This window comes from Nothoprocta perdicaria, unplaced genomic scaffold (assembly GCF_003342845.1).
Source record: "Nothoprocta perdicaria isolate Ctin4 unplaced genomic scaffold, notPer1 scaffold_79, whole genome shotgun sequence".
NCBI lineage: Eukaryota > Metazoa > Chordata > Aves > Tinamiformes > Tinamidae > Nothoprocta > Nothoprocta perdicaria.
Genome location: NW_020456076.1, coordinates 1,309,343 through 1,335,560, shown reverse-complemented (window position 1 = coordinate 1,335,560; position 26,218 = coordinate 1,309,343). Strand labels below are relative to the sequence as shown.

Below are 26,218 nucleotides of genomic sequence, written 5' to 3'. Positions count from 1 at the left end.
TTTTTTTTTTTTCCCTCCAAGTCTGGTTATTATGATGTATTTAGCACCAAAATAACTCATGAGCAAACACTAGTTCAATTAGTGTTCAATTAGTTCAACACTGGACTCCTCTTACATGCAGGTTTAAATGATATTGTTAAAAATATTGACAAGCTATTTTGTCAATATTTTGACAAAGTAAAAAACGTAACATTGATGCCATGAAGCTCTCTTTCATTAATTAATAGATACCTCTATGCCCCCAAATTATCATTTACTATCAAATGTCCCTGGACTTGAAGAGCCTGTTTCTGCACTATATGACAGATACTCTTTTCAGTCCATTTCTGTTCCAAAGTAGAAGATTTGACACTTCACAGCACCTTCAGGGATCTGCTATGCCAGGGGAGCAGAGTGGGAAGGAGGGGAAACATCATGAAAAACACACTCTGGAGATTCCTCGTGAGATCGGTTTACAACATGAATTGCATTTAATTTGGGAACTTTGTATTTCTAGGAAGTTCCACTAACTAAAAAGGCCACAAGGCTAATCTAGGTTGCAACTAATGTATTTGGAAGAAAGCTGACTCAGATGAGAAGCAAATGGCAAATACTGAATAAATGATTCCATATAATGTGTCTACTACTTGTATTTCCTACATTCTTCTTTCTTTTTTTTTTTTTTTTTCCTTTATTTTTGGATAGATTTGTACCACCCAGCGAGGAAAACAGGAAAATTGTAACAGCCATAAGGCAAGGTAAACCCCCTAAAATAAAATAGTCCTTAGGCAAAATTCCTATCTTTCAGCATATTCTTTTGAACTGCATCTCATTCATTTACCTTTTTTTTTTTTTTTAAGCTCAAATATTTGGGCTCCAAGACCTTGTGAAAAAGAAATATGCTTTGGATGAAGCTGACGATAGAGGGTGGTTCCCCCTGCATGAAGCTGCGGCTCAGCCAATTCAGCAAATACTTGAAATCATTTTGGATGGTGAGTAAGGTAAAGATGTCACACAACACCCAAGATAGTGGGAGCAGCAAGGAAATAAAAATAAGCAAGCATGCACAGAAATAGGCTAGAACTGAAAATAAATATGGACATATTCATTGATGGAGTATCTTCCTATGTTGTGTAAATATCATTCAAATTTTGTTTGGGGAGGCCATATGAATTTACAGGAGCAAAGAACATGGGTAATTTTGTAATACTTTGTTCAAAAGTCTACAGATAGGGAGATCAAAAATTACCCTTCAATACTTGGCCTGGCAGTACTAGTTGTATTAAGTTAAGCATAATTACACGTAATTTTCATAAAAATATAGCATGTAAAGATTTCTGATGTATATATGTGTAGCAGCCTCATGCTTCAGTTTTATCTTTTTTTTCATTTAGCATCTTATAAAACCATGTGGGAATACAAAACATGTGATGGAGAAACACCATTAACTTTGGCAGCAAAAACTGGCTTGGTGGAAAATGTAAGAACGTTACTGGAAAAGGGTGTTTGGCCAAATACCACCAATGACAAAGGAGAGACTCCACTTCTTATTGGTAATTGCCTCCTTTCACTGTGCTTAAGCAAAAAGAAATGTCATATTTCTCAGCAGCTAAACTGGCACATCCATTTCTGCACACTCAAGAACTGACTCTAACAAGGGGAAATTAGGTCCATTTTTTCAAATCCTTATAGCTGTGAGTAATTTCTACTGATCTAAGTACTCCCGTTAGCTTGTATTTAAAATGGTGGCCATCTTTTTTTAGATGAAACTAATATCCAGCTCTTTTTAAAATGTGCCCAGCATTCAGTCAACACTCGTTAAGCTTTAGGTGGTCACCATGCTGAAATTTTCCTCCTCAAGATACTCCAGAGAGTCTGATACCTGTTTATTTTCTTCAAGACAATTTCTGCAGACCTGCAGATACCTTAAGGCCTTTAGCAGCTGGGTCCTGTGTATCTTTAGGTATGAGTACTGTAGAGAATAGGCTGCTGCTTAAACTTTTGGGCCCGTCATTTATACTGAACATTTTTATTTTTATTGATTTCCAAATCAATAAATGATCAGCAAAATCAACAAGATCAACCCTCCTGTACTACAAATGAGTTTCAACTATATTGCTAATCAGTACCTCAAGAAAAACGATTCTTCCGGAAGATTTTATTCAGCTGATAGAATTAACAATACCTTATCATATAGGAGTAATTTAGCTGCACCAGATTCCATTTCCTGTTGAAAATGGAAATGTATTCATTTTTTCTCAAGATAAATTGCTACAGTCCTCATACACTGTATAGCAAAATACTGTTATACTAAGTAAGAAAATACACTATATAATTTTCAGTATTTAAATGCTCAGTTCTCTGAGCTGTTTTTAACTTTGATTCAGATGCAATTAATGTATTGAAATTTTAAGGCCCCAAAGCATTTTGAGAGACTTCCTTTACAGCTGTTTAAAGCCTGAAACTTTTACACTATTTTCAGCCTTTGCTATTTGAATCCTGAAAAGAACAACCAGTGCTAATGTAAAGGGTGTTTTCTCTTGTAATTACAATTTATTTCCATAAATATTTCCTCATACAAACTCCTAAATATTGACAGGTATGTGTTGTTTATATGAATTTTTGTGTTTTATATCACTTGGTGCTGAAATGTGCTAGTAGATACTGATCTGTATCATGTATTTCAGTCATAGACTCAGCACAACAGAAAGGTGGTTAGCACTTAATAGATGATATTCAGAGTTAGTTTTGATTTAGTTACCCATTTTTATTCTAAAACTCTGGTTTAAAGGATTCTTCAGTACACACAAAGGTAAATGCTGAACAAGTATTTAATGGGATCATTTCTGCTTTCAGGTTCATTAAGTAATATTCTACTATGATAATTTTTGATCATTTTGAACTTAGATAATTTGGATAATTTTGAAGACTGTTGCCTCTTTAAAACTATTGACTATTCAACAAAAGTTAACTCTTCCCTCAGCTCCGTCATCAGTCAGACCCACTGTTCCAATGGGCAGTTTCAAAGTGAAATTAGAAAGAAAGAAATTAGAATACCAGATCTCACTCTGGATCTTCTATGCAAATAAGTTCCTCTTGCAGTTATCCAGGAAACCTTCAAACTGGGCATCTCAAAAGCACAGAACTTGGCCTCTAGGAATGGCAGGTGTCGATTGTACTTCGACTACTAGCAGCCACAGAGCACACTCCGGGATTAGGAGAGATAGCAGATGACTAAGTTACAACTGTAATTTTCCAGGGGCATTGTAATGTTCATATCATGATTAAAAGCAAAGGACTGTGTTCTAATATTGTATTAATTTTTAATGTTGCTTTTTCTTTCTGTAAGTCACTTCTGCTTTCTCAGAATCTAACTGGTGCTGGTTTTGCCCCAGATGTTCAAAACTGACATATTTTACAGCTTTGTGTTTTATCTTCATTTCCTGTGTAGTGGATATCGCTGTTCACTCACCAGTGAGTTTGATTCCCAGATTTCCAGAACTGGGAATATTTTTAGCTTCCTTATATCAGTACAGAAAAAAAAAAAAAAAAAAAAGAGAGAAAAAAGAAAAAAAGCATGCAAAAATGATTCTAGACATACTAAATCATCTTTTAACTTTCAAAAGTCTATATTTCTAAAAATGTAATTGTATTATTTTCTTCCTTTTTTATTATTTTCAAGCTGTAAGAAGGCGCTCTTTTCAGATGGTGTCTACTCTGATTGAACATAACTGTCATATCCACCAGCCGTGTGCGAGACGCTGGTCGGCAATGCATGAAGCTGCAAAACAGGGCTGCAAAGAAATTGTGTCTCTTCTTCTAAAGAACGGTGGAAATGTGAACCTTAAGGATGGATATGGAGTAACACCCTTAGGTGTTGCTGCTGAATATGGTCACTGCGATGTGCTGGAGCATCTTATTCATAAAGGTATGTGGTCAGGTTAAAAAAAAATGCACATGTATTGTCTGTAAGTAATTTGGCCTGATTTTTGTGATGAGCTGCAAATTAATTGGGATATAACAATAAATTCCCTCTCCTTCCTCAAGGTGGAGATGTCCAGGCCTTAGCAGATGACGGTTCATCCATCCTGTTTGAAGCTGCTGGAGGAGGTAATCCAGACTGCATAGCGCTTCTGCTGGAGTACGGAGGAAGTGGCAATGTGCCTAACAAGGCAGGACTGCTTCCCATACACAAAGCAGCTTATGAGGGGCATTACCTGTGAGTATGAGCTCGGGCTTCACGGTGTGTTTAAGATACTCTGTGGCTCAGGATCAAATTGAGGAAGACTGTGTGAAACATGCAAATGTACAGACCATTTGTTTTTCAGAAGTGCCTCTATTACATTAATATGCATTGGAGTTTAAGTGTTATTTTAGTGCATAAACTACAAAATGGAAAACTTACCGCCTAGGACTTAGTGAAAACCACTGAAACAAATTATCACAAGGTGCCATTTGACATTACTCAAAACAGATGCTTGTGATTTGGAATCATCTGTAGATTCTGCCTTGTCAAGTAAGTTATCGAAAAGCTGGATGTTGCTCTGTTTTCTTGCAGAAGGGAGATGCCTTACTACTTCTCTTCACTGTTTTTTAGGGCCCTGAAGTATCTCATTCCAGTGACATCCAAAACTGCAATCCAGAGGAGTGGGTTAAGTCCTCTTCACTCAGCAGCAGATGGCCAGAATTTGCAGTGTCTAGAGCTCCTCATTGAAAGTGACTTTGATGTCAATGCTCTGTTGGCTGAGCACATTTCAGACAGTTATGATGATGAAAGGAAAACAGCCCTCTATTTTGCTGTTTCTAACAACGACATTCTTTGCACCGAAATATTACTCAAAGCAGGAGCAAATCCGAACAAGGACCCTTTAAACTGTCTCCTTGTGGCAGTGAGAGCTGGTAACCATGAAATCGTAAGGCTGCTGCTGTCCTATGGAGCAAATGTCAACTGCTACTTCATGCTGGTCAATGATACCCATTTCCCCAGTGCCATTCAGTACGCCTTGAATGATGAGGTGATGTTGAGGCTCTTGCTCAACCATGGATACAATGTGGAAATGTGCTTTGACTGCATGCATCAAGACATCTTTGGAAATTCCTTTGTGTGGTCAACTCCAGAGGAAGAAATTCTCCCAGGATGGACTTCTTCTGTAATTAAGGATAATCCAGTAAATACACACTTTACTTCCTTCTCTTTTTTTCATTAGCCAGTTTTAAAATTCCCAGATAATTGTGCACAATTAACATACAGGCAAAATCCCTTTTCAAAGCTCCTCTCATATAAAAGAGTCTTTTTTCAGTTTTGACCCTAGGATGGAGAATATTATATGCGAGGAGTGACTGTAGTTTTAGGCTTGTGCATTAGAGATTTAGGAAGAAAGAGTTAAGAAGCCATAGGGCAAGAAACTGGAATTTCTGTTTCTGTCCCAACGAATGGAATAGATGTGCTTCCAAGGAGAAATCACTGTCAAGCAGAACAGTGTAGGAAATTATAGCCGTGTTATCACAGATATTGGCTATGGAGCCTGTCCAGACAGATTAAGGGATCACAGAAGTTAAGCATGGAAGCAAATAACTTCTGCTTAGGTATTAGTTTTTCCTTGTCAAAATTATTTCTAACACTTCAATTATTTTCTATAATTGCTTGAAAAATTGTTGTTTTGGCATTCCTTTGCACAGGTTTTGAAATTTCTGATGTGTTTTCCCTTTCAGTTCTGTGATTTTATTGCTGTTCCTTGGTTGAAACATTTAGCAGGAAAAGTGGTTCGTATTTTCATTGATTATATGGATTATGTTCCTCTATGCACAAAAATTAAGTTTGTCCTGGAAACCCAGAAGGAATGGGCAGAGATACGGCAGATACTGGGTAAATATCTAACCTCCACTTAATGAATTTATGATTTATTAGAGACTTCAGTGGTCTATACCACACCATATTCAACCAGAATATTTTACACTCCCTTTTAGTACACTACTTAGAGTGAAGGTTTTGCCTGCGTCCATTTCTCAGATTGACACAGATCTATTCCACTAGTCACACATTAACTCCCTTCACTGGAATATGGCAAACATACAGCTGGTGAGAACTGCTCTCACAGAGAAGGTCACTGTTCTGTGACATACCCTCTGCCCTTAGAGGTAGTTGGGACTGTTGAGCTACTTCTCAAACACCTTATTAGCCATTTTTAAGATACTAGCCACTGTACAGCTGTGAGATACATTTTTTAATGGCAAATATTGCTGGCCTGTCTTTCTTTTTTGTTCCTTTGATCTTTCAGCTTTACGAGTTGTTTGAGCAATATCATAAGAGCAGGTTTTACATCCCATAATAGCCAGTGGTTAGAAGTGGTGACAATGAGTGCTCCATAACAATCGTACCATCATTTCCAAACTCTGCTTGTCATGATATACAGTTGTCAGTAGTCGAAAAATATTTCCTATGTATGATTATATTTTTAAAATATATTATCCTGGACCTTTCCCCCTTCATGGCAATAAAGATAGGCTTCACCTTCCTTAACTTAAAAATCTACAGTATGGATATCCACATCTGAGCTGTCATCTCTGTGGGAAAATTTCTCATCTGCTGTGGACATAAATTAGGATGAGATGAATTGAGATGATTATTTCCTTTCATTGCTACAAGGACTTCTAATTCAGTTTAAAGGGCATTTATGTTGTGGCTACCATAAGTTATTAGATGAATCCCACTTCTTAGCTGTGTATAGTTTTTCCTAAGTACAGCAGATCTTTCAAGATCTGCCATCATCTCAGGAGAAAACTTTGAGATGCAGGAGATTTGATTTCCTTACCAATTCAGTGCTGAAATTAAACCTTTCCCACTTGAAAAATAAGCCTGGGTAAAACAAACTGAGAAGTACTAAGGCCAGTAGTGCAACGTCCTTTGATTTTAAAAGGCGTCTCGTTTAACTCATAAATCAGATTTGCAAAATTTGACAAAGTCACCTGGTAACTCAGAGTATGTGATTGCATGTGTGTGGCGGGTAACCGGGGCCCACATTTGGAAGGATAGTTGATTTAGATAGTAATACAGAAGCAATTATTATTTAAAATTATGTTATAGCTACTGTAATTATACTTTAAAATCCTAAATTCAATTAATGGAAAGAATGAACTTCTAATTGTCCTTAAAATATCATCTGACAACTTGTTTTGGTATGTGAAAATGTTTGTATATACAGGGTATAAACTACACAGCAGCAGCTTTGCGTAATGGTTGGCTAAATGCATTGGGAAATACTCCTTAAATATCCAGATGATAAACTGGAATTATGACTTTGAGATTTAGATAATGAGTTGTAATACCAGTTTTTATTAAATTTGCATATTTATTGATAAAATTCTTTGAAGGGTCATCAACATATCTAACATAAAACAATTTATTATTCTTTTTATTCTTATCTGTCTTTTCCTTATTTTCACTTATATGTTGTTCTGGTAGGGAAACATATAATCAGTTATTTTTGCATTCATTAATTTTATTTAATCTTTTTTTAAAATTTGCAAATAAGATTTCATTTAACATCAACTATTTAAGAGTAAAATACTTAGAATTAAAGCTTATACCCTGTATTTAATTCTGATTTGGTAGTTTATACCAGCATGCAGAGGAAACTTTCTCATTATTGTCACAGGAACATCAAAATAATTTGATTGTCTTAAGTACTGGTACTTCAGGTATGTTGAAATACATTGATCTGTTAGGAAAGCTAAATTATACTGTGCACTTCCAGTGATGTAAATTCTCTTATTAAGTGTTAATTTAGAAGACTCAAGAGTCCCAAGCATGATATGATCTGGTCCTCGTGCCTTATTATTACTGTAGAAATATCCACATAGTACCACATAGTTTGCTCTGGTACTCAGCACAAACTCATAGTTTGTGACTGACCTCAGCATCGCTATTTTTAAGTTGTGCATCTAGAAAAAATAGGAGAGAACCTTTACCACTCATCATGTATTATACTGGATAAGATAAGATAAGATAAGATAAGATAAGATAAGATAAGATAAGATAAGATAAGATACTGGTTTAGCAATTCAGATACTTTGGAGATTCAGCACCATGTGCATGTTTGCAAAGTGGACAATAATATTAGACAGATATTAGCTGAAAGCAGAAGGTTGGTTATGAATATCAGCAGCATGTAGCGTGACATCTTGCAAGTAAAAATAATGGTATTTTATTCAGAACTGACAAGCTAATAGCACTCCAAAGTAATAAATTTCGATGTTAATTTTATTACAGCATGTTTTGAGATTGCAAACTGGGGTAGTATCATTGTTAATGACACTGTTTTTCCCTCTGTTTCTCTCTTGCTGTTTTCTTAGATAATCCTCGCTCATTGAAGCATCTGTGTCGTCTGAAAATACGTAAACTCATGGGATTAGGGAGACTCCAGAAACTGTCAGCCATGAAGAAGTTTCCACTTCCACCAGTACTAAAGAACTATATCTTATATAAGGAATATGATCTGTATGGAGAAGGGATACATTTAGATTAGTTTTATAAAAATAACTGTGCAATCTGTTCTTTGATTGATTTCTTCACTATTTTTGACAAATTGGAAAATTGTTTAGTTGTGTTATAATTCAGAACACCGTGGTATTTGTTGTAAATAGGTCTTCTATGGGAACAAGCTTTTTTTTCCCCTCAAAAAAAATAGGTATGTTAAAGTTCAATTTAAAATTTTATGTTTTAACTCAGCATTGTGTTGTCAAATACAGGCTTAAACCAGAATACGGAGACTAAAGTAATTATGTAAAACACTAAATGGGAATTTAGGTATATAAAGGATAAAAATTGTATTTATTGATTAATCTAAGAAGAATTTTCTTGATAGCCTCCTTAACGATTGCTGCTCTCATTTTTTGGAATCCATTTATTTGGGAAGAGAAATGTGTAATTTATTTTGACTATGAAATTTAAATGACTAACTGCACTTTTCTGTCACGTAATTGGCCTGAAATATAACACATTTTGTATTTTGAAAATGGCGATCCTATCATTAAATTCTTAAAAAAAAAAAAAAAGATTCTTTTTTGCTATTTTGGCAAACTGTATGTTCTCAAGTACAACTTCTGTACATGCAGGGCAGCGTCATATAATTCTTGGTAGAGAGAGAGATTTAATGTAGGCTTGTTAAAAGAAAAAGATGATTTTGATGGACAAGAAAAAAAGAGGAGAGGGAAATTTAGCAGCAGGTTGTTGCTTGATTAGTTGAGAAATAATGTCATAAATTTAATTATGGTTCCTGCAGATTTTTATCAGGTCACTTCAAATCCTGACTAAACAACACTCTTAGCCATGCAGTGATCCATGCAGTGATGCACTTGTCAGTAAATTTCTGTACATGCCTGGAGGAAAAGAATTAAATAATCTTTAATCTACTGTATTAAAAGTGGATTTTACTTCCTTGCTAAGTATGCTAAGGAAAAAGAAAAGTTCAGTTTAAGCACCTTTCTGCCCTACCTCGTGGCAATCTTCACAATTTCTCCTTTTTTTGTTTATTTGCTGTATTAATTGCCACAAATAACTTGATTAGAGATGTAAATTCCAGTTCCAAGGGCAGCTACATCAGTCCCTTTGCATATCTGTCCTTGGTCACAACAGATTTCAAGGATCAATTTGAAATAATAAAAATTACTGGTGACGTGGAGGGTCCAATACATGACTCTATTATTGCTTCTCACAGAATCACAGAATATTTAAGGTTGGAAGGGACCTCTAGAGATCATCTAGTCCAACCTTCCTGCTCAAGCAGGCACACCTACAGCATGTGGCACAGGGTGGCATCCAGGCGGGTTTTGAAGACCTCCAGAGAAGGAGACTCCACAACCCCCCTGGGTAGCCTGTTCCACTGCTCTGTCACCCTAACAGTACAGAAGTTCCTCCTCACATGCAGATGGAACTTCCTGTGCTCCAGCTTATGGCCATTACCCCTCGTCCTATCGCTGGCCACCAGTGAAAACAGCTTGTCCCCTTCCTCCCTGCATTCTCCCTTCCTGAACTTATACATATTAATCATATCCCCTCTGAGCCTTCTCTTCTCCAGAGAAAACAGGCCCAGCTCACTCAGCCTCTCTTCACACGAGAGATGTTCCATTCCCTTAATCATCCTGGTTGCTTCTGATCTCAGCAGGTTTACTAGTCTTCTCAATTGTTTGTTTCTTGTAAGATATTTTGTTCTGGATGAAAAAGAAGTATTTAGTCATTGTGCAAGATTCCTAGAAAATCTGGCATCTGCAACTGACTCCCTGACTGTAGGAGGTCCCTTTCCACAGAGGGTCTGAATGGCGAATGATCAGTGAAACCGACATGGTTGGGCTCATAGGTCCATGTACCATGGGCATATCAGGCTAAATGCATGTATACAGAAATACGTACAGAATGTGGGAATTCCTAGGAAGAAATAGAGGCTTAATAATGGCAATTTTGATTAATACAATGGTCATAATACAAGAATAGGAATAGTTGCATATCTAATACAGTATACTCCAGCAAGCAAAGGATGCATGATAAATAGGACTTGAGGCAGATGATTTTAAGCCCTTTCTGCGGCTAGAGCCAAGTTCCATTAGTAATTTTAGTTCATGGACTGAGGTTTATATTTAGGACTCCATACATGCCTCAGGCATAGAAATCACCGCTGGCATCAAAGCATTCAGCTCTGGGACAGCACATTGCCACAAATGTTAAAAATACCACAGACTAGTCCTTGAAATATCATGAGGTAAGCTAAAAAGCCATGATATTATTGGATTTATCTTTTAACCAATAAAACTGGAACCCTTTTGTCATTTGTTCTAGAAGGTGGCTTGATCCTGTCTTAAAGGTTTTTTTGTTTGTTTATTTTTTGAACATTGAAAATGTTTATTTAATGACTCTTTTTCCCTTAGGTGATAAAGAAAATACCATGATATGAGAAAGCATCTGCAAAGGATGAGGGACAAAGATTTAAAGGAGACTGAGATACAGAAAAGAACTGTTAGCCTTGTGTCATGCTGATGACACCGTTAGGAAATGAACACAGGTCTTTTGGATCCCATGTTTTGCAGCCAGACCATTAAATTCTACTTTTCTGAGGTCAAGTATGCACTGATGAGAGCAGGGAAAGTAAGTGGTCTAGAACTGTCGGTTGTGTGAAAAGAGGAAAAGACAGCAGCTACAGATGTAAAAGTGCTAGGAAAAAATCTGCTTTTTTCCTTACTTGGAGTCTAATTGAACCCTTGCGATCTAGGGCTTCGGTTTTCTCAGCTCTCTGGGTGTGACTCACTGGGTGTTCCATCGCAACCCAATTCCGTGGCATGTCCACCCCATTAGCAACGTGGTCAGAGGTAATTAAATGCCTTGGCACAGATTCAGGCATGCTCTGGGGTGAGGACTTCTCTCAGGTTGGAGACAATGTTTGAAAGCAGGGGTATAATTCAGTCTCTGTTTCTCATAAAATCTGACACAAACAGCTGCACCAGACTGATTAGCTCTCCAAGGAGCCAGACATTCAACTGTGGTTACATCAGCGTCCGCAGCACCACAGAGAGAGACTTACTAGCTTGAAGTTTTTTTCAGAGCTCAGTCAAGGACCAAACCATGGCCGTAACTTTGGTGTATGATCAGCTATTCCCTGTGAAGCCGGCAATGCTGTGTGTGCCCTCCGCATAACTTCCATGCACTGCCTACTTTGTATTCGTGGAGACTGATGCGGCAGGGCCTTGTCCTGAGCTATCAACAGGGGGAAATTTTGCTGCAGGAATCAGTGTTCTGGCTCGGCCTCTTCTTGCCTGGGCTGCTCTTTCTCAAATTATTCCTGACAGGATGGGTGTTCTGCTTGGAGAGAGAGTCACAAAACAGTGATCATTTGGGATAGGTAAAGGAATTTTTCTCATTGTTATTTGGGATAGAAAGAAGCCTTCAAGTACCCAGCTGTTTAGCATGGTGAAAAGCAGTGTAAATTTATCAGTGTTTGTGGAACTCAACTTTCTTTTTGCTTATCCATCACTCCCTTCTCCATGCAAGTAATCAGCAAACTCACCTGGATCTCTTATTCTGTGTAGCCACTACTGTCCCCTTGCTGTACTCTGCCACCGCCTGTCTGCTAAGCCAGTCCCTCTAAAGCCTCCCCTGCCTATCGTTTTTTCACTGTGAGCCTTGCAACTGATAGGTCTCTGCTCAAGAAAAAGGTATCTGGAAAAGCAAAACCGGCCACAGTAAATTACAACCTTAATGGCTCTACACTGGGCTGCTTCTATCCTTGGCCTTTCCACCATAATTTGTTTGTTTAGACTGCAGTAACCAAAACTAGAACCCTACCACCCAAGGTGTCTATCCTTCAGACTCTTGTTCTGCTCCCTCAAAATAAGGAGGGAGCTTCAAAAATTAATCCCCAGCTTCCAAATGAAGAGAGCAATCTTCAAAGAAATCCATTCTGATTCTTCATCAGGACAAATGCAGGGTTAATCAGTACATGGTTAAGTGCACTAAAGTGCTGTATAAATATTTATAGATATAAATATAAGATGGGAAGCATTTGCCATCTGAAATGCTCCCTTAAGTGTCACTCACATCACTGAAACACGTACTCTAGATCAGAGGCAATATTCCTTGAGGAATATGTTTTCATGGTTCTGCTGAGAAGTTTAAAAAACAAATTACTAAATTTCTAGTAGTCACAAGGCACATACAGCAATGTAAATCTGGTGGTATATACAAGGTGTTTACATTTCATTTTTAAAATTCACATTTTCAGTAGCAATCTCTATATTTGATCCACTCAGACGAAAAAAACCCATTTTGATCAGATATTCTGCATGTGCTAGACATGGTATCCATAACTACCATTGTCATTAATATAGGCTATTTTACAATGCAGTAGAGAATTTACCTTACCTACTACATCTTCTTGTTTTTAATTCCCTATGGTTTTCATCAATTATTTATATTGCAGAGACTTTAGAATCTAAAAACACACTGTTAAAAATAACTTGATGGAAAAAGAAAATGCTGAATAGAAATGAGCAACTATATTCTCTCTGGATATTAAGAAGTAGAACATCTTTTTAACTGAAGGACAACAATAGGTGGTGCTAAACTACACAGGAGAACTGTCTGACACTAAGGTATTCAACAAAGAATAAGTCCATGCACTTCTTGCAATTACTTGTAAGTAGTTATGGGCTCGCAGTTGAACATATAAATTATTCTACAGTTGCAAATGCCACCAAGAAGAGTGCAAAGTTTATACATTAGACATTATATATTAGACCTTTTAATTTACTTTTTGGAAAATAATAGGTTACCTACAGATGTCTTAACAGTGTATCTTTCAAACTGCACATTTAATAACTGCATTATGTGCCCATGTGATAGGTCCTCCAGTGCTTTCTCTGCAGTACAGTGGCCTCTGCTTCCTCTCCAAAACTGTTGAGCAATATTGCTATGTAATTCCAAACAGCTGCTGTGTTCACCCTAGTGTCTGTACATCAGTAGCGAGTGAAATGATTTCTATATATAGTTTGTAAATCTGTTGTCAATGTTTGTAAAGCACACTGAGATTCTTCCTGAGGGATAAGAACAGCTATGTGAAAGCAAGCGCATTCAGATCATCACTGTGTGCAATGCACTTTATCTTTTTATTTTCTGTGTGGTAGAAACAGGCATTGAGGACAAGGATAGTCAGCAGAGATGGGCAAAGCACTTGCTCTAAGCAAATCCCAGACAGGAATGGTTTGTGCTGTCAAAGATAAGCAGGCTCATCTCAGGCTGTTATTACAGAACATGACAATGCACTGATACGACACGATTAAAAAGTGTTGGCTGAGTAAAAAGGAAAGAAGATTGGGAATGGGATGACCTTTATTCAGTAGAATTTGTTTGTCCCCCTTGTGCTCCCATTTTTGTATGATTCTTACAGGCAAAATGGGCAATAAAGTCTGTCGCACCCTTGACACCCAACTGCATGTGTTGCTGAATACTGAAACAAGCCTGTGGACGCTTTTGGCTCAGTGGACACTGAGTGGCCGCACAGCATGGACTGTGAGTTTTCCTTCTTTTAATCAAAGCCTGAGAAATCTGTGTGTCATTAAATCTTCCCATTTGCACCTCGCAGAATTTTTTCATGGCGCTTTCCTGTGGCCAAGTTTTCCTCCTGATCAATCTCCCAAGACGGATCCTTATCCACTTCCTGTCAGAACACCACCCAAACTCAGGCACTTTTTTACTATTCATAACTCTCTTATTTTTTCTTATAAACAAGTCTGCCTAAATACTCCCACCATCAAAATACATTGGACTAGTGGTTGTCCTATGTCATGTTTCCTAGCAGCTGTTGGGAATGCTGCTTTCAGAACTAATTTGAGCAATAAGGCAGTCCACGTGCGCATGTTTTTCACTGAAAGTTGATCACTGTTTGTGATGCAGCTGAGTTGTTAAGCTACAATCTGGGTCTGGAATCTGCCTTCCTGACAGCCAGAGTGTTCGGCATGGTGGGTGTGCTGCTATGAATTGTATGGAAAAATCTGCCTTTGAGTTAGGATGCTGAACCTCATTCCCAAGCAAAGGCTGATTTGTGTACAAATTCACCTTTAACCTTACCTCACTTTTCATTTTCTACTCCACAGAAGAGTGGAATTATCTTTTTCCCCCTTGTGACTCCATATTTACGACCTCACCAGGAGACATGTTCTGGACAATGGAATCATATGGCATAGAGAAAAGCAGCTGAGAAATTATTCCTTCAAATGCCTACAACACCTGCTTTATCCTCTTTGCTCTGCTGATGCCCCTGTTAAATGTAGGTGATGACGCATCTCTTTCAAGAACAGCACAGTGTGCACAGTTTTCAAGCTATGCCAGTCTCTAGGGAGAAAGAGGTACAGCTTGTCCCATCAGTCTGCCTCTTGGTCCTATTTGGAAGTCAGGCGAGATTACTGACCCTTCATCGCTTCTTTGGACTCTAGATTCAGCCTAGGCCTGTAGAAGCAGTATACAGAAATGGCTATATCTTTGTGTGTGTGTATATATATATATTTAATATCTATATAGTATAGATATATAGATAAATCTCTACATATTTGTATATTTACACATATATATAAATATATGTAAACATAATGGGAGGCGGGGAGAAATCACAACATGAGTATTGAGGGAAGGAGGAGAGCTCAGGAATCATGAGGAAGAAGATGAGCAAACATTTACAGAAAGGACACCAAGGGGGTGCTAAAGAGAAGAGTAGGCACTCAAAGGTTGTGCCCTGTGTGGAGATATCGGCCTGAAGTGGACTTGTAGTGGGGAGGAGGGAGACAAGGCCTGGGTTGCTGTGTGAGGATGTGTGAGGAGAGGAAGGAGGCCGCTGAGGCGGCTGAGGAGAGCACAGGGCACACAGGGAGGGCCAGGAAAGGGCAGGAGGGTGACCAGTGCAGGTGAAGGCAGGGAGGAGGCCTGCAAGATCCTTGCAGCGGAGAGGGTACTGGAGGAGAGCTCATGGGCACTCGTGCTCACGCATGGCAGAGTGACAAGGAGAGACAGGCTGAGGAATGAGGGGTGCAGAAGTGGTAGGACAAAGAGAGAGTGATCACTGGAGGTAGATGAGCAAAAGAAGAGGATGGGAAATCCCAGGCATGCACTGTAGCTACGTTGTTTTTCCCATGCTCTATGGCAATTGGACCTGTTCCTGCAGTGTGGGACTGCAGCTCCAAACAAGCCAAAGCATCTGTCTGACGAGCTGTCCTCAGGCTCCAGGACTGAAATAGCCTCGTCCTGGGGACAGGCCACATCGCACTGATGAGGACAAGGTTGTACAACACTCACTTTGCTTTCCTGCAGCCTGTCCTGCTCTCACCACAGGGAAAGCAGGATTAAAACTGTGTTTTTTGCTCTGCTCAGGGGTGAATAGCACCCATCAGATGTCGATTACATCCTTTCAGTGATGAGGTCACATGGCCAAAAGTGAAAAAACTTGTGAGCAGCAGAGCAAAATTTCTTAAACTGTTGCTTGAAATATTTCGTTGCTTGGAAAAAGGACATGAGCACTAATGTGAAGTGTTCGTCCTTCTGAAACCTAGTAAACAGATCACTTGTGTTAGGAAGGATTTAAGTCTTGTCTAAAATCTAGCTGCTGCTGAGAGGATTCATTCCCACTCAAAGTCAGAAACCTAACCTGCACATGAAATTTCTAAATGATTAAATTGATCAGCAAGGTATCAGGGCCGTGAGTCTGGATTTTCTGTTACCATATGGCAAAACACCTGGGAGGATTGGCCGTAAACAGCTGTCAGTGTAGCCATTATAACATTTACACATGCTGTATACATATAGCTCATGCTCCACTTTCATAGTGTCTGCATCAGCAAGAAGTTCTTTGTACCACTGCCAGTTTGGGCCCACTCACACCTCACTTATCACAAAGTCTCCTCCTAAGATGTTCGAAATGGTATTGCGGTTTCAAGTGGAATATTCCAGGAAAGGCAATATTAATACTAGTCTTTTTTTTTTTCTTATTAAGAATTGCACAGGAAGCTATGTGAGAAATACAGATATTGATTATAATCTTGGATTTTTCTTTCTTTTTTCTTAGGGAAAATTTCAAAAATGAAATCTAGAATAGTGTGTTAAAAGTTACTCAACATGTTATTCAAAAAGGAAAAAAAATCAAAAGCTGGACACTCAATCACTTAACCTGAATTCACTTCACTGAGATATCCACTTGACCTTTACTTGAATTGGTACGCAGGCTGGGAAGTGCACTGGCATAGTCAGACAATTATTTATCTCTTAGTTTTTTGGGGTTTTTTTGAGAAAACTAAACACATATAATATCTGAGAATGGGAACTATTAAATGAGTATAAAAAGTTCCATGTTGAAATGCTAATACTAGGAAAACAAAATTACCACTATCTTTATAAGAAAGTTTCTGAGAAAAATCAATTAAATCATTAGTGTGATAACGTGATCTGAACTGTGGAAGTCATGGGCAACTTCAGTAATGGCTGATGCTCACAGGAGCTGAGTACTGAGCACCAAGTGCTGAATAATGAGAAGTCCTCTAAAAAAGTGAGCCCTGAATGGATCATAACAGGCACTTCAACTTAATGGATACTTTTGGACTTAATGTCTCTGTATCTCTACTCTTTCTCTTTAGAATAGAAAGCTCTTTGCAAGCTCTCCTGAAATGGCTCTTAGAAAAATAAAATCTCAGTGTGCTGAAGAAGACCAAAAAATACTGAAAGGCTCTTTATTAAAAATGTATGAACTCCCCCACACTCTGAAGAATAAGGCCCCTGGAGACTCAGGTGTCCAGGATCAAAGTACATGACTATAGACTTACACAGTTAAGAACTGTGTTAGAGTGCACATCAACAGATTAGCAATATCAAACACAATTTCAGCATTTTTGACTTGTGAGAGCTTGATTTTTTGATCTTAGCATCATTTCTCTTTGTGTAATATGCCATATGTTACAGACTCACTCTTCTTCCAGTTGGTTTGAAGAGTGCTTTAGAAGTTCATGGTTTTCACCCTCTTTCATATCTCCTGTTTCATGTTTTATAGAAATTTGGTGCAAACATCATTTTTGCAAGTGCAAAAAGAAAAGTGAACAGAACTTCTATCATTTGCAGTTTTGCCTACATACGTCTGACCCAAGTTTCTTATTCTTTGCAATATCTTATGAAATCACGAAGCTAATATTCATATCTTCATAAGACAGATTATTTTGTGCATTCCTCCTGATTTTATGCAAAGATTTTGTCAATACAAATAACCTGCAAATATTTATTTTGATTACAAATTCACAATATTCTTCAGTCTGCTTTATTAATATTTTCTGTGTTAAAAAAGCTTCTTTAATTCTGCAGCTTTGTGAATTTCATCATTTAGTTTGCTAAACAGAAATGATGATAAGAGGAAAAAATGAATTTATTTACCAAATCTATCCATGAGAATCAGGCTGAATCTCCTCTGTCACTGCTATCAAAACTATATGTGTAATAATAAAAATGAATGACCAATTTGGATAAACATTATGCACTCAGTACTAACTTTTAGTCCTGACTAAACTAAGATAGATGGTCCTGGACAAGAACAATTGTCTAAACCCTTTTCATAGAATCATAGAATAGTTGAAGTTGAAAGGGACCTCTAGAGATCATCTAGTCCACCCCCCCTGCTCCAGCAGGGACACCCAGAGCATGGGGCACAGGGCGGCATCCAGGCGAGTTTTGAAGATTTCCAGAGATGGAGCTTCCACAACCTCCCTGGGCAGCATGTTCTAGGGCTCTGTTACCCTCGTGGAAAGAAGTTCCTCCTCACATGGAGATGGAACTGCCTGTGTTTCAACTGGCACCCGCTGCTCCTTGTCCTATCACTGGCCACTACCAAAAAGAGTTTGGCCCCATCCTCTTTCCATTCTCCCCTCAGGTATTTGCTGATCAGATCCCCTCTCAGTCTTCTCCAGGCTAAACAGGCCCAGTTTTCTCAGTCTGTCCTCCTAAGAAAGCTGCTCCAGTCCCTTAATCATCTTTGTCGCTCTCTGCCAGACCCTTTTCAGAAGCTCCACATCCCTCTTGTCCTGGGGAGCCCAGAACTACACCCAATACTCCAGGTGCGGCCTCACCAGAGCCGAGGAGAGGGGCAGAATCACCTCCCTTGACCTGCTGGCAACATCCTCCTGAGGCAGACCAGGATCCCATTGGCCTTCTTGGCCATGAGGAAACACTGCTGACTCATGGTTAGCTTATTGTCGACAAAGACTCCCAGATCCTTCTCTGCAGAGCTGCTTTCCAACAGGTCAACCCCTAGTCTGTACTGATTTTTTTCAGCTCCTCTTCCATTAAACTGTACATTAAAGTATTAGGTAAGACTAGAAACACTAGGTTTTATCACTTTATAGCATTAACATTTATCAGTATAGATGTGATACTTTGTCAAAAACAACCTTTTCTCTCTCCTCTCAGAATAGAAGTGCTTAGATATTGCTTGGCCTCAGTGTTTCCGGAAAACATGTGCAGTTGATCGTCACTCACTGCTAGTAGAGATTATAATGATCCATAAAAAGATGGTATCAGAATAATATATCATTTATTGGAGGAGAATGTATGTATACTCATGAAAAGAGGGGCTTAAGGGCACTCTCCAACTGCAAATCAATGAGCTATAGCAAGCCATTGCCTCTTACAAAATGGCCACTAGAGGCCTCATGTGCTACGTTCTGTCAGATTTTATAGACACAATTATGTTGTGCGTGGAGGGTCCTGGTCCACCCTAAAGCTCTGTGAAATTCTGTTAACTTCAGTAGCACAGTGTAATCCTCCATGTAAAGAAAAAAAAAAAAAGTTTGCTCTAATTTCAAATAAACATGTCAGGTTGATTCTCCCTCAGATCGTTCTTGGCATGATTGATAAATAATCCGGTTGTGTGATTTGCCACAGGCCAGGCGTGACAGTGCCGACACGGTGCCTCTTGCACCCTTTGGCACGCCAGCCCTTCCCGTTCCTGTCGCATTCCTGCTGATTACGACGTCTTCCGAGTGCCTTGGCACGATAACCGCGTGGCTCCGCAAGATAACCGTGGAAATGAGAGCAGCTCCACTGCGTAGCTGTGAGCCCCATGGCGGCTCAGGATTAAATGCATTTTTATTGCTCTTTCTGCACCATCGTTTGAATGCAAAGTCAATGTAATTGCGCCCGTAATTTTATTTTGTGCTTTCCCCTCCGTGCGGTTGGTATTCTCCTGCGAGCAGCCTGCTCTAAATATGGCAATGGTCAGTGTGTCAATAATCCCCCTCTTCAAGGGACCTACAAACACTGGTGTTGGGACATTCTTTCTGTTCAGATGTCTCGCTGACGTCTGATGCTTAAAACAGAGCATGCTTTCATCCCGCCGTGCATTGTCGCAGGCCCCTGATGATTACTCTTAAAAGGGTGCCTCAGCTAGACAGGGAAACAGTTGCTGAACAAACGAGATCCAGCTTGCTTGATTCAGGCTTCTTGAATGCCTGATCATTTTAGTTTGATATCAGCCTGATCAAACGGGACCATGTCTACCTTTGGCTACAGAAGAGAGCTTAGTAAATATGAGGACATTGATGAAGATGAGCTCCTCGCTTCTCTGACCGAAGAGGAGCTGAAGGAATTGGAGAGGGAGCTGGAGGACATAGAGCCCGACCGTAACCTTCCAGTAGGACAACGGCAAAAGAGTCTGACAGAGAAAACCCCAACAGGGACTTTCAGCAGGGAAGCGCTGATGGCCTATTGGGAGAGAGAGACCAGAAAACTCTTGGAAAAAGAAAGGCTGGGTGCATGTGACAAGGTAAGACACTAAAGTTTTCGCTGTTCTCTAAGAATGTGTTGGCTTGTTCTTGCATGATATTATTGAGTTTATTGTATTTTCCCCCTCTTCAATCTTTTAATATTGTTAGTGATACTTTTGCATTTGCTAGAGTCATATAAATTAATTTGCTCAACGAGTCTTTGCTCTCTAAGTACCCTAAAAACTCACATGAGAGCAAAAGAAAATCCTGTAGAAAGTAACTGTCATTAGTGATGAGAAGAGTATAGGAGTACAGTTCTAAATGGCTGGGTAGAAATAACAGCTAGGGAGTGATATGGACTTTGAGGTAACTTCTGATGTTGTTTAAGACCAAAGATTGTTTCTCTTTCACTGAAGAAAAATCTCAGCATTCCTGAGAATATGTCAGGAAGGGAATTTTGTATGAAGTCAGAAGTGGAGTAAGGTGGCCAACCAGTTTCAGTTTAACTTCAGCTCAGCTGGCACCCCTTGGGCCCTCACAAAAACAGTTTGTGAAAACGCGCTTTTTCAAAAAGCAACTTTTGTGTTCACATTGACTCCACATATTTTCAAAGCAAAACAAAATTTTAGCGTGTGTGTAGCTCATTAAGTTTTAAGTACTGCTTCAGACCAAATTCTGTCTCTGCTTATAGAGATAACTTTGTTTGTTGTTTAAAAATATGTATTATTAAAAGGTAAGGGCAGTAAATTAGAGATGAGAGCTAAGTCAGAATTTCCAAAAGACTTAATTCACTGAACTCATTTCATGTGCCCAGGAGATAACTTGCAGTTTGTATATTAGATAAAATATTTTCTTAATCAGAAAAAAATCATTTGGATTAAATTAGCCTCTAATAATAATATTCAGGATTGGCTTAAAGTACTAGTGAATGGTGGTATAATGTATTTTTAAGCAAGAGCACAGGCGACTAGCTGTCATCAGACCATTAGTATCAGCTTGCAAACATCAGCTGCCCTCCTTGTTAAGTCGTAGGGAAGGAACAGCAAGATTAATGTTTTCTTCTAGCCGAGTCTTTTAACTCCCACTTGGGCATCTCCAAAGCAGATCCTGAACAAGTCTAGGTTAGTGTCTTCTACGGCAGTTCTTTTTTTTCTTCTTTTTTTTTTTTTTTCTGTTGTTTAGATAGAATGAGTAGTGGGTATTGGATAAACCTTAACGTGCATACAAAAACTATTCTACTTTTAGTCTGATAAGATGCATCCATAAATACGAAAATGCACCAATGTAGATGGCAAATATTCTCTCCACAATTAGAAACCTCCGAGTTTCTTAAAAATGAGCTGCTTCTTGCCTTCATATGTCTGAAAATTAAGCACTTAACTTTAGGGTTCTTCTATAACTAGTGGAAAGAGATTGCCCCTATGGAAGACAAACATCCTACCTACCTTTTAGGTTGAATAACTTGACTTCCAGAGCTATATTTATCTGTTTGTACTATCTTAGGCCTAACTCTTCAACAAGTTACTATTATAATATAAAGTAAGAGGGAGACCTGCAAGCTGCCCTTGGCAATCCTGCAGCAAATGCTAACCCAGTAACAGAGCATGTATCTATACAGGAGCTAAGGGAAGAGTGATCGATCTCAAAAAAATGGTGTTCAAATTGTTACTGGTTATGACACCAGATGATGCCTGTGACACAAAATTGATTCTGCCTTTGCTCCTGTAAGCGTAAAAAATAAAATAAAATAATTGAAACAATTGAGAGATTTATTTTGTTAATCTAGTGCCATCAAAACATAACACCAGTCCATTCAGAGGCACAAAGTTCTGTTCTTGTAGAAGTCCTGTAGAAGATTTATTATATATATCCAGGTAGATAAACATATAGCGAGAACAAGGCTTCCCTGAATACTTGGTGGGTTTGAATTGTAGAAGTTTGCCTGTATTTACAGAAGTTTCATACATAAATCTTGACCCCATAGAGAACCCCTGTTTCTAAACGCAGTATAGTGTGCATTGGCGTAAGAGCCTTCCTACCCAGAACTCACCCTCATGGCAATGGGTCCTGACCCAGCAAGTCCTCCACACACCGAACTCACGGCGGGAGCACCCGCAGGAGGGCAGGAGGGCACCCTTAAGTGTCCTGTTTTGTTAGAGTCGAGCTTTAGTGAACAATTGAATTAACCACTGTCTTGCGTCTATCCCAACACTGCTCAGGAGTTAGAGACAGTACCATGCAATCTACCACTACTGGAAGGAGTATTTTAACCTTTAAGCACATTTTTAGAACTAAATAATTAAATAATTAATTTTAAAATTGCACACATTTCTAAAAATATGCTGTCATTTTTATAACACTTTAGTCTGCTGGAAGTACAAAATGGAGTCATGTCTCCACTCAATGTCCTCATCTTTCTTTCATGTTTTACACATGCTAAAATATGAATGTTGATAAAGAAGTACATGCAGAAGAACTATGTTTCTGCAAAATTTTACCAAAATTTAAAGATGTAAGTAGATAGGTATATACTGTGGCTTGGAGATCTTTGGGGACAAGGGGTTTGAGACTGATTGTACTGTGAGGGTCCAGTCATGGCTGCTCCACATTACTGTGGAGAACCGCTGAATGGTTCTCCACAGTAACAGGTAAGAGCACCATGCAGAACTTCTTAGAGAAGTGGAGCCAAGTTTGCCATTTGGTTCTCCAAGCACACTAAAATACCTTGGGGTTTAGACAAGAGCAGTACTGGGTAGGCAAAGACTATGGCAACTGACCTGGGACAGTAGCTTGGAGCACATTCTTAGCTCTTGGAAAACTTGAGGTGATTTGGGGAACACTGATGTGTACTTGGCACCTGTGGGAATATGTCCGAATCTTTTCTCTGCAAAGAGCTTCCAAGCACACACAGCCTCAGACAGCATCTATATTCTTTTTTATATGACTTTATTATTTTGTATGGCAACATGCATGTTTACACATGTAAACACTATTTATATACTATTGCAGGATATTCTTTAGCCACTAGGGATGTACTAATACACGCATGGAAACCTGAGCATTGATGCGGGTGTTGAGTCTTTATGAAATCAAGAAGTTTGTTTCTCATAGACCATGTCCATTCTGAAAATGCAGTCTTGTGTCTCTGCTGGCAAGGATCCATCCAGATCTATATTACATCGCCTTGTGAACATGCAAACACATAGCAAACATGAAGTATATTCATGTTGCAATATCTTATGTCAAGTTTTCTCTTGGTAGAAATCCTTGACGTCAGTAAAACTATTTTTATTTGCACTAAGCATTTGTCTTTAAAGAAAATGAAAGGAATACTAATTAAAAGGTATTAGGCACTGAAACAATGTTTCTGTTCTCTCAACTGTCTCTGTTTCTGTGGATTTATTTTTAGCTTTTAACAGTAAGTTGTATAGTTTCAAGATATATTTTTTTGTTCAAACTGACGGTAGTTACATTACTGCAATCATGTTTAACACCCACACCTCCGTTCCTGATCAGGAATCAGAGCAAGAGGGAGACAATGCAGAAGATATTCAGGAAGAATGTTTCACAGAAAGCAACAGTGAAGTGTCTGAGGAAGCATACACTGAAGAGGATGAGGAGGAAGAAGAAGAGGAGGAGGATGAAGAAGAAGATGAAGATGAAAGTGACGAAGATGAGGATGAAGAAAAGCAAAATGCTGCAGCTGGCGAAAGAACTTTGAACTGTGAAGGTGGCAGGAGTTCTGACCACAGTAAACGCAAGAAATGTAGCAGCCAGAAGGATAGTGAAGCCTTATTCAACGGCCACAATGGCAAAGACACAGACAGCCTGAGCTCTAAATCCAGCGCCATTCACCCTTGTGGAAATCCCACCGTTATTGAGGATGCTTTGGAAAAAGTTAGAAGCAACGATCCTGACACCACAGAGGTCAACCTGAATAATATAGAAAACATTACTTCACAGATGCTTATCCAGTTTTCTCAAGCCCTCAGGGACAACACAGTGGTTAAGTCACTCAGTCTGGCTAACACGCGTGCTGATGACAATGTTGCAATAGCTATTGCCGGGATGTTAAAGGTGAATCAGTACATAACTAGTCTGAACATCGAGTCAAATTTCATCACAGGCAAAGGGATACTGGCCATCATGAGAGCTCTGCAGAGTAACAAGGTTCTAACAGAATTACGATTCCATAATCAAAGGCATATTATGGGGAGCCAGGTAGAAATGGACATAGTTAAGCTGTTGAAAGAGAACACCACTCTCGTCAAGCTGGGATACCACTTTGAGCTTGCGGGACCAAGAATGAGCATGACGAGTATCCTGACAAGAAACATGGATAAGCAAAGGCAAAAGCGTATGCAGGAGCAACGGCAACAAGAGTCCAGCTGCAATGGAGCAGTCAGTCCTAAGACCAAAGTCCTGCAGAAAGGAACTCCTCGGTCCTCACCTTATGTGTCACCTAAGAGCTCACCTTGGTCCTCCCCCAAGCTCCCTAGGAAAGCACCAGCAACGAAAAACCAGGTCCCAGCTCCAGCTGCAGCACCTCCACCGCCTCCACCTCCTCCTCCTCCTCCCCCACCTCCACCTCCTCCCCTAGTTTTCCCAGAGAAAAAGGTACCAACTAGGAATATAGCTGAGGTCATCAAACAGCAAGAAAGCTCAAAAAAAGCCTTACAAAATGGACAGAAAAAGAAGAAAGGCAAAAAGAGCAAAAAGAGAGAGAACAGTATATTGAAAGAAATCAAAGATTCTCTAAAATCAGTCTCAGACAGAAGATCAGAAGAAGGTTCACGACCCTCCACTCGACCGTCCACCCCACAGAGGTCTCTCCATGACAATCTTATGGAAGCAATTCGAGCAAGCAGCATAAAGCAGTTAAGGAGGGTAAGTAGGAGATCATCTTTCAGCAACTGATCATAGCTCTCAGATATAGCATGTGCTTAATTAATTTTAGTACATATATATTTAATAAAGAAGATCTTTAAAAACATGAATACAAGAAAATATTTGAGAGGAATCTTTCCTCTGATTAATCTTTTCTCAGCACACATTTTATTACTTTTCATTTTATTATTTTTTCATTTTTATTTTATATATTTCAAAATGACTGTCTCTGTTTTTTGTTCATTTTATTTTACTCACTTTAATTTTATTCATTCTTCTATTCATTTCTGTTTCTCTTTGGCTATAGTTTCAACAGAAAGTGGGATACTACAGCAACCTGGGTTCAGCCTTGTTACAACAAATGATGCTTAGCACTGGGATCTTGAGAGTGTGACTGGAACTCAAATAGGAATTTTTCCATCTCTGGAGCATAACATATGTCAAGTCTGTTATCCCAATGCCTCCTGAGAAATGGGCTTGGTTTTTGCTCTAACAAACAAATCACTCAGTGCTAATGCCCTTTGAAACAGCTGTAGGCAAAAGAGGAAAAGAAAATGTTTTATAGAATAAATGAATTTATTTCCAAGAATCTATAGCGAGCTGCGGTATTATGATGACTAGATCTTCATAATTAAGACTAGGAACATATGGATATCACAATCACCTCTCATGATCATATCAGGCAGACAGGCAGACAGCTCGGTTGGTGGTTTCCAGGCTGACCAGTCTCTGCGGCCCTGGTTTTGCAGGTGGAGCTCCCTGAAGCCCTTCGGTGAGAGCGCGAGCGACAGATGAACCAGAACACTGCAGCGGTCGAGGGGAGGTTGCTGATCTGTTCACCGGTGGTAAAATAGACTGTATGGCAAGCTGCTTCCAGAGCACACTCTTAGATATGAACCATTTTTCTTTCCTTTTAAAAGAAATGAACCCACTAAACACTAAAAAATGCTTTAAGGATACATCCGCTGTGTAATCTGTAAATATGGAAATAATTTTTTTTTTATTTAATGAAATTTCAGTTGAAAAATTTCTGCTTATTTAGATATTCTTTTCAATATCTGATTGCACATCACTGTACAAGTTC

General features: G+C 39.0%; 2 protein-coding genes across 2 annotated transcripts in view; both read left to right on the top strand.

Annotated features, from left to right (window-relative positions):
* The window catches only part of ASB15 (ankyrin repeat and SOCS box containing 15), a 9,568-nt gene extending 1,064 nt beyond the window's left edge, over positions 1–8,504 (top strand). Inside the window, exons 2-9 of the mRNA XM_026051683.1 lie at positions 685–737; positions 840–971; positions 1,374–1,532; positions 3,662–3,907; positions 4,027–4,198; positions 4,577–5,147; positions 5,692–5,845; positions 8,332–8,504. Of these exons, the coding sequence (XP_025907468.1) occupies positions 685–737; positions 840–971; positions 1,374–1,532; positions 3,662–3,907; positions 4,027–4,198; positions 4,577–5,147; positions 5,692–5,845; positions 8,332–8,504 (1,660 nt within the window). The remainder of the gene's footprint in view (positions 1–684; positions 738–839; positions 972–1,373; positions 1,533–3,661; positions 3,908–4,026; positions 4,199–4,576; positions 5,148–5,691; positions 5,846–8,331) is intronic.
* An 11,529-nt stretch (positions 8,505–20,033) lies between these two features.
* On the top strand, positions 20,034–25,910 carry LMOD2 (leiomodin 2). Its single transcript, XM_026051696.1, has 3 exons — positions 20,034–20,306; positions 23,773–25,134; positions 25,884–25,910. The coding sequence occupies exons 1-3, from the start codon at positions 20,034–20,036 to the stop codon at positions 25,908–25,910; spliced, it is 1,662 nt and encodes a 553-aa protein (XP_025907481.1).
* Positions 25,911–26,218: the final 308 nt, after the last annotated feature.

What these genes read in the sequence shown, in the direction of transcription:
- LMOD2 (XM_026051696.1), top strand. Translation starts at nt 20,034, where the DNA reads ATGTCTACCTTTGGCTACAGAAGAGAGCTTAGTAAATATGAGGACATT. An exon ending in GGCTGGGTGCATGTGACAAG is followed by an intron (nt 20,307 to 23,772) that starts GTAAGACACTAA and finishes CAGGAATCAGAG; the next exon opens with CAAGAGGGAGACAATGCAGA. An exon ending in GCATAAAGCAGTTAAGGAGG is followed by an intron (nt 25,135 to 25,883) that starts GTAAGTAGGAGA and finishes CTGGTTTTGCAG; the next exon opens with GTGGAGCTCCCTGAAGCCCT.